The sequence below is a fragment of the Cylas formicarius genome, unplaced genomic scaffold (assembly GCF_029955315.1).
Source record: "Cylas formicarius isolate icCylForm1 unplaced genomic scaffold, icCylForm1.1 PGA_scaffold_7__23_contigs__length_41026272, whole genome shotgun sequence".
Lineage (NCBI taxonomy): Eukaryota > Metazoa > Arthropoda > Insecta > Coleoptera > Brentidae > Cylas > Cylas formicarius.
This window is the reverse complement of record NW_026844352.1, coordinates 29301180-29309772: the sequence shown is the minus strand read 5'-3', so window position 1 is coordinate 29309772 and position 8593 is coordinate 29301180. Positions and strand designations below refer to the sequence as shown.

The following is an 8593-nucleotide window of genomic DNA, read 5'->3' as shown; positions in this document are numbered from 1 at the left end:
TGGTAAACTAGTCCGCAGTGTCATCGGAAACAACGAACGCCCGCATAGGCTATTAGATGAATTTCCATCAAAGATTTGGCCGAACAATTGAATCAAAAGTGCCAAAACTTTTCAAAAATTTCGGTGTAATGGAAATGCCTTCCGACAAAAGGGAAGTAATTTGTTGTCATATACCCCAAATTAATTCTGGGACCGCCCTCATTTCAACGGGTGTCTCGGTAAAGGCTATGTGCACCATAAATAGTCCCAACTCAGTTAGACCGCTAGTTAAAATCAGCGACGTCCCATCGCTTCTGCCCCATACGGAAAGGGTTCGTAATCAAAATTTAATGTTTTAAGTAGTTACCTACTGTAATTGTCCGTCTGATCGGTTGATACCAAATAGGTGTAAAATAACTAATACAAAAAATTGCCAATCTTATCTTAAACCGTAAATTATTTATTGCGATAATTGTCCCACAAACAACAATGCAAGGTTATCGGCTTAGGTACTAGATAGTGGACGAAGGACGGCGGTTTCAAAACTTACTGAAATGAGACATTTTGGAAAATTGATTTTCGTTTCATATTCAATTTTTGTGTGCATCGGTAAGTTTACTTTAAAGCTGAAAACTGGAATCGCTTGAAACTTAGATGTTTTTACAGAACCTGGCCCATCACATAGAATCATCGATGGTACTCCGGCAAACATCACTGATTTTCCGTATCAAGTATCCATACAATTCAATGGATCACACGAATGTGGCGGATCTATAATCAATCCCAGGTACATCTTGACAGCTGCTCACTGCTTCGTTGAGTAAGTGGAAAATATGATCAGTTCAATTAGTATTTTCAACAGGCAAACGTTTGTCACAGTCTTAGTCCAAACATAGAAGTATCAGTGATTGCTGGCACATCAACCTGGGCAACAGGGGGTCAAAAGAGAACTGTAGTCAATACCACTTTCCATGATGAATATAAACCTTACGGTACCGTAAATGATTTGGCTGTGCTGGAGTTAGATTCTCCTCTGGTAAGATTGTCGAAGCAACACCCACATTACTGTCAATTTCATATTTAAAGCATATCACAGAGTGGAATTTACTTCAGGTATCTTTTATTTAATGTAAAATTCCCATTAGACAAAATTGAGCTTTTGCTTATTCTGCTGCTGATGATAAGGCATGTTATTTGCATGTAAAATCATTCGAAATTATTTTTTATATTAGACTAATACAGACGGTGCCTCATCTATTCCACTGGCATCAAATACCACGTCTTCTCAGCCAGGTGATCTTGGAGTTTTAACTGGTTGGGGAACAACAAATGCATCCGAAATGAAGGCTTCACCTGTCCTTCAGGTAATTTTCCCATGTGAGAAAATATTGGTGATGTCCATGTAATATTTTTAGGTTGTGGCTATTCCTATTATAAGCAATGACAAATGCCAAGAACACTACGGAACTTCTGTGAAAGATTACAACAGAATAGTTTGTGTATTAGATCCTGTTGGTACCAAAGATGGGTGTTTCGTGAGTATTCACCACCGCTTAAATCTAAGGGGGGTAAAAAGAAAGGGATAAATCACAATGTTAACATAATGAATCTCAAATTAGCTTTGTAATATTGAACTTATCCACAATACAATGACAGTTAAAATGAATGATTCCATATACAGGATGACAAACTAATGCATCGCTCCTTTATTATTGTTATGAAAAAATATTTTAATATATGTCGCATAAAATGAATTTTCAATTATGCAAAGAATAATAAGATGTCTTCCCATTCCTTGTTTTGTGAGGTCAACTCAAAGTTCTTTTTCTACTGCCTTCTGTAAAATATCTAATTACACATAGATGAAGCATGCAGAAAGCATAACTTTCCGCTTGAGTTTTTTGTCCCACTGATCAGTATAATTCTGATAGATATTTATTTCTAACTCAAAACCGATATTGAACCTAGTTCATCGGTATATATTATTTATCGACATGTGTTATAATTTCCAAACATTTTTGAAATTACCTTTCCACTCATTTTTCCTCAATAGCGTAAGAACGAAGCCCTTGGGCCTTGTCAGTAAATGTCTTTGCCCCATGAAATATATAGTATATTATGCAACAAGTACGGTAAACGCCATTTGAGTCAGGAGTTTATTTGGCACGAGCGGAGCGAGTATTTAATAAACGACTGACTTAAAAAGTTTACCAAAATTTTTTCACTGTCTTCTAGTGCTCTAAAATCTTACGATATGGATTGAATATCGTCTACTTGTTTTAACTGATTTAACCACAGTTTGCCAGATAATCGAAAAATTAAAAATTTGCCCATAAAAATATTTTATTGCATTTTAAATTTTTTCTTTAACTTTGTGTTTGTAATATGGTTTGTTAGAAATATAAGCCCCTCGGTGTATTTTTAAAGCTTACTAAAGTACAGAGAAAAAAAAGGATGTAAAAACATAGCTATATACGAATAAAAACAAATGACTGAACTTTATTTACCAACACAAATTAGAAACATTTAATGTATAAATTACTGTAATGATTATTTATTGGCAGGCGTTGGTAGTGCTGAATTTCTGAGGTTATTATTGACCTTGCGAGAAAAGAATGGCAGTACACTCAAATTTATATGTTGTGGATTTTGTTCGAACGATTTGATAACATGTAATAAATGGAAAACAAACCTTGTAAGTGAATCGTAAATAAATCGGTTGGTTGTTTCCCCCTATTTTTCTACCATCTGTTAGATTTCCACGTTTTTTCAAATAATCTAATCGGATGTTCATCAATGTTGTTATGCTTTTATATTAATCTCAGCTAATTTTTTTTTAATCGACCTGAGTTTTTTTTTTAAATACTATTGAATTAAATTCTTTCAGTAAATTTCCCTTTACATTTTTTGTGTATTCATTTTGTAACTGCATTTGCTTTGCTTTCCTGGATCTCTTTGTAAACGTCGGCGATTCGCATCCTGCGCTGCTGCAAATTCAGTATCGAAAAATAGATTGAACTTATGCTCAAATTTGGCCAAGCACATCTCTTGGAGCTGATTGACTATTGAATTCCACATAACTTAATACAAAAACAAGCTATGTCCTAATATTGCTACCACCAAGAAATCAATAACATACATTTTCTTGTAAAAAATCAATATTAATATACTTCATTCTCAACAGATTCTTTGCAGTCGTATAATTTTTCTTCTTATTATTGAATCTCCAGTCGTCCCAAATACGAAAAGTCTTCAAAAGATAGTTTTACCCCAATTGTGCATTCTTTTTCTTTTAAAAATTAGACAAATTATTTCCATATTGTTGCTTTTGATTTTTTTGTATTATTAGGTGTTAATATACATTATTCCACCACTTCCTTTCCAAAAAGTCACAAATGTTGACTAGAGGTCAAATTATTTCTGGACTTAACCTTTTAAACATTCAAAATTGAATACTTTTATTACAGCAATTAAGCCGATTCGTTAAAAACTTACTGGTGTGAAATTTTTGTACCGAATTTCCCGAGTGTATAAACACGTGGAAAATCTGCGTAAAATTTTTCTTCCAACAAGATTTCTTCTAAAAAATTAACATCACCTACTAGAAAAAATTTTCGGAAATACACCTACGCCTACGCTTAACATATAACTCTCTACATCCATCAAAAACTATCTTAAAAGTGAAAACGAAAGTGAGTTAGACCATCTCGTTGCCCCCGTAGAAGCGAAATACGCATGTTTTTCGTTATAGGGCGACTCTGGAGGACCTCTGGTTGTTAATGGTGTCCAGATCGGCGTCTTCTCGTTTGGAAGGAACTGTGCTGCTGGATATCCAAGCGTATTTGGAAAAGTCTCCGCCTTTAGACCGTTTATAGATAAAGTAATAGCTTAAGGTTTTCCAATATATTTCGTAAAAAAATAAAGCAGACTCCTTCACACGATACCATGGAAATATGACACACGTAGTCAATTCAAAATAAAACCAAATTTACCCCCAGACAATTTACAAATTTTCATATCCATCTGGTTTGAACGCTTTGCTAGTTAGAGGGTAATGGATTTCCAAAACTGTCGATACGATATCCGTCGCAGATATCACTCGCAAATGCCTTGCGGCGAGTGTAAATTAAAATTGAGAGAAGTGATTGGCAGTATTGTAACTGAAAGTTTTCAACGGTTGAACATGGAAATGGGTCAATGAACGATACGGAGCTTTTTAAATCATTTTCAACGATTTTCCATTTCGACAAACATTGCTACCAGCTTATTGTTTTGATTCCATCTACGCCATTCAGCCGTCGAAGAAAGCGGTACAGCATCTCCATGAACTCCGCATTTTAATGGAATCTGTATGTTTCGTCCTGCAAAGAAACTTCTTAATTATGCTAATAACATTTTCATAGCAGAAATTAGAGACGGCTTCTCTCTAATTTCAGCACCAGCCATTAAGATTCCCCTAACCAGACCGGATTCGTTTTATAGCGTCAAAATGGCTTCGCCTTATTAAGCGCCCAAAAGTGCAGTTTGCAATTGTTCCGCGAGAGAGAAACCGTGTTTACTTAGTTTTGACCCTGTTTCGTCATTTGTTATTTGTGTGCATCGGCTTCATGGTGTTTTTAGTTTTTAAAGTTAAAATGTAAAATTATGCGTAGATACTAACCGTCTCACCTTTCGAACCGTTCGTTGTACGAGTTGCATATTTAAAACCGCTTTGGGCCACATTGTGCGATAACTATAATATAACAATTTGATTATTAGTTGTAAACTTTAAAATACAGCTGTGCTTAGTTTTAATCAGGGATTGTTTTCATCTCTTATATCACACAGGTTATAGCTAAATTGTCATTTTATTTCTTTTAAACAAATTTATTAGTTTTCCTTTTAAGTTGTGCGTCAATTTGACTAAGTTTCTACGTAATATATATCTTCGTTTTATCTGCCCTCTAGTCGGGGCCCAACATCCATTTTTTTTATTTTTGTTGTAAAACTGCTAACTCTCAGACTAGCTAACTGGCTCCTTGGGCAACACAGTAGACTCACCCAATCGCTCAACCCACTATTCTCCATCGCACCAACCACCCATACTTCTTCGTAATGGTAATAAGAAATGACATTAAAAAGTAGGGCGGATAGAATCAAAAATATTGTTTTGTTTTATACTCATGCCGGTAATAAAAATAAAATCTTAAGGGTGAGTTGTTTTTTTGTAGCACCCCACTTTTGTCGAATTTATCTTAAAGTTGGTAGAGCTAATTTGAACCGTTCAAAAAAATCACAAAGTTTCAAATTATGCAAAACATTGATGTTAATACATTGTCTTCTTTAAACTCTTAAAATCCTGATACGAACAACAAATCAAATTCTCGCTGCAATTAAGTCCATTCTCTCAAACAAAAGTTTCAAGGTCAGAGTACAGATCAGGTGTACGTTATTTTCAATTGGAATAAATGATATATATAGAAGTATAGGTCCAGAAATAAAAAAGTGTTTCTATGTAAATGATATAGCAAGTCTTCTGCAGTGGTAAGAAGGTTGTAATCCGAAATAGAGAAAAGTTCGGTTTTATATTTTCAAAAGAAAAAATTAAATGTGTGTAGTGCTCTATTTAGAAGGGAATATCATCCAGTGTGTAGATATAATAAAATTTTTATCTGGCAAAATGAAATTAACAAACTCACCAAAAAATGTAAACAGTCACTAAATATCCTGAAACTTTTATCACGCACAAAATAGGGAGCAGATTCGAAAAGTTTACTTCAAATCTACAAATCCTACATTCTGTCAAAAATGGACAATGGCTATATCGTACTGTGAATCCGGATTGATACCACTAAACGTACGAAGCAAAGTAGCGATGACAACATATATAACGACTGCAAAATCATATCCAAAAAAACCGAATTCACATTCTTCGATGTAAATGCCTACTCCAGTATCAAACCTAGGCTAATCTACCAAGAAAACTGATAGATGACGATAAGATCGCAATTGTAAACAACTTATTACCAAGAACAAAATAGTTCAGACAAATGGTTAACGAAAAAATCCGTTAGAACTATCAAAGCATTACCAGAAGTAACAGCAAAATATGAACCCACTGAACTTCCCAGACTGGAAGCAATGCGAGCTTTTATAGTGTCAACAGGACACAACCTTTATCCATTTCCTTAACGGTGAACCTGCTCCTAAGTGTGATGTAAATTTTACCGTCGTTCACGTAATCAGTGAGTATCCAATGTATGGTTTGCAAATCAATAACATTGGTATTGGTATTGGTATTGGTATTAAAGGGGGGCGCCCTCGCGGGCGTCCAAGCACTTAGGCCACCAGATGGGCCCGTTGTGCCCCCAGGCCGCTCTAGAGAGCGTCCAGAATGCCGCCCCTGCTGTAGAAGGTCAGCAAATCCTTTAGCCCAATACCGTGCACTGAGTCCGGATCGATCAGGGCCGTTCCGAAGACTCCCAATTTTGCCCATGTCAAGGCAGGGCACTCGGTGAGCAGATGATACGGGGTCTCCTCCCCTTCCATGCACCACCTACACTCCGGGTCGTCTCCAATGCCTAGCAAGCAGAGATGCCTCCTAAGCCTGCAATGTCCTGTGTAGGCCCCTGTTAGTGCTCTACACTCCCTCCTGGTCAGTCTAAGCAGCTCCCTGGTCCGAGGAAGGGCGGGCCCATCCATCATAAGCCTCGCCTGCCTCATTCCCGGAGCAACTCTCCAGCCCCCCGCGGCCCGGTCTCTCGCCCAGGCTTCGAGAGCTCCCCGCCCCACACACGGGGAAATCAATAACATAAAATAAAATCGATTTTGAAGACAACTTGAAGAAGGATCAGATTAAACACACATTGGCATATTTAAAAGATATCAACGTAAAATAATATACAGAAAAATGTATGACTAGATGAGGAAATTATGTGTGTATATGCCATAGAGATTGGTGGCTAAAGGCTCTAGCAGTCGATGTTGTAGATTGATGATGTTTTAGTGGGTAAACATGGATTGCACAACACACCTCCAATTCCCTCAAAAAAAATTGTCAAACCTTCTTAATAATTTTTGGGCCATACAGAAAATATGGTAAATAGATATTAATTTAAAATTAGAGCCTAAAGTTTATCAGGGCCATATTTGTGTAAGTGAAGTAATATTTCCGGATATAATAATTTTTCAATCTGTTTAGTAGATTATCCCGCAGTCAAGTAGTAGCTGCTAAGACTTGCCTATTGCTTTTCTAAGAATTTTTCACTCATTTGTAAGACTACAGCTTTGGATTTTTTGGTGCGTAATGATTGCATCAAAAAACAATTCCTGATTCGAGTCGTGAAAATAATGATATTGAACCAAATATGCCGTAGTAAAGTGACGCATATTAGAGCGATACAAATTGTTTTTCTTTATAGCTCAATATGGTTTTAAGATGTCGCCATGAAAACTTGAATTCGAGAATTTTCGGTAGTGAGAAATACAATTACATTCTATTTTTCGAATAATATGTAGAGGGCGCTAGTTGGAGCCTAAAATGTCGTTATTTAATGCCATAATTAAATGGTTAGTTCTGTTTTTTTTTTTGACAGTTATGATAGGGAAATAATTTGCAAGCAAACATTTACTCGATTAAATATGCCGTTTTGTGGATATATACGTTCTAATACAAAAAAGGTCACTAAAACACTCAATTTCGAAGTTGCATATTTAAAACCGCTTTGGGCCACATTGTGCGATAACGATAATATAACAATTTGATTATTAGTTGTAGAGTTTAAAATACAGCTGTGTTTAGTTTTAATCAGGGATTGTTTTCATCTCTTATATCACACAGGTTATAGCTAAATTATCATTTTATTTTTTTTAAACAAATTTATTAGTTTTCTTTTTAAGTCGTGCGTCAATTTGAATAAGTTTCTACATAATAATATATATCTTCGTTTTATCTGCAAATTTTCAAATATTTTTAAAATCTTAACAAAATGGAACCATTGAACCAGTACAGTACCGTTGATGTATCCCTAATCGGGGGAAAGATCCATTTTTTTTATTTTTGTTGTAAAACTGCTAACCCTCAGACTGGCTAACTGGCTTCTTGGGCGACACAGTACACTCATCCAATCGCTCAACCCACTATTCCCCATCGCACCAACCACCCATACTTCTTTTTCGAGTGTCCGTGAAGGGACAAATAAGGAAGCAAGGTAGTGAGTACATTTTCTCATTAATACGCGAAGGAACATAATAAAAACCGGGGACAACACTTCAGCCAACCTGGTCACAAAAAAATTGTTCTTAGGGAACGAATCGGATCGGAAGTAGAGCTGATCCGCCGCGTTCTCGGGTGCAGCAAGGGAAAGGTGACGCAGCCAATCTTAAACGAGCTAAAATTCAGCAGAGGTGGCTCTAATATGATAAGGTTTTTTTTATTTCTGCAATAAAAGCGCCTAACTTCAGGCAATATATTTTCCACGCTTCGAGAAAGAGGAAATATTATTGTCAGCTTCGGGGGAGTTCTAAGAGGATATAGTTCTATGCTAAATAGAATATCCTCAGAATTTGCTTATATAAATAACGCCACTTCGAACAGCGGTTCCGTACTCTGTCCGGAAGCTTTGCAGATAAAGTA

General features: G+C 36.1%; 1 protein-coding gene across 1 annotated transcript; it reads left to right on the top strand.

Moving 5' to 3' along the window:
• The first annotated feature begins 470 nt into the window (after positions 1-470).
• Positions 471-5167, top strand: LOC132704761 (trypsin-2-like). The gene is made up of 6 exons (XM_060674989.1): positions 471-588; positions 646-799; positions 859-1015; positions 1212-1343; positions 1395-1514; positions 3731-5167. The coding sequence occupies exons 1-6, from the start codon at positions 534-536 to the stop codon at positions 3869-3871; spliced, it is 759 nt and encodes a 252-aa protein (XP_060530972.1). The 5' UTR covers positions 471-533; the 3' UTR covers positions 3872-5167.
• Positions 5168-8593: the final 3426 nt, after the last annotated feature.

Bases quoted from the DNA above. Each gene is read 5' to 3' on its own strand.
- LOC132704761 (XM_060674989.1), top strand. From the start codon at position 534: ATGAGACATTTTGGAAAATTGATTTTCGTTTCATATTCAATTTTTGTG. The intron at 589-645 runs GTAAGTTTACTT...ATGTTTTTACAG, and splicing joins TTCAATTTTTGTGTGCATCG to AACCTGGCCCATCACATAGA. The intron at 1,515-3,730 runs GTGAGTATTCAC...TTTTCGTTATAG, and splicing joins GTACCAAAGATGGGTGTTTC to GGCGACTCTGGAGGACCTCT.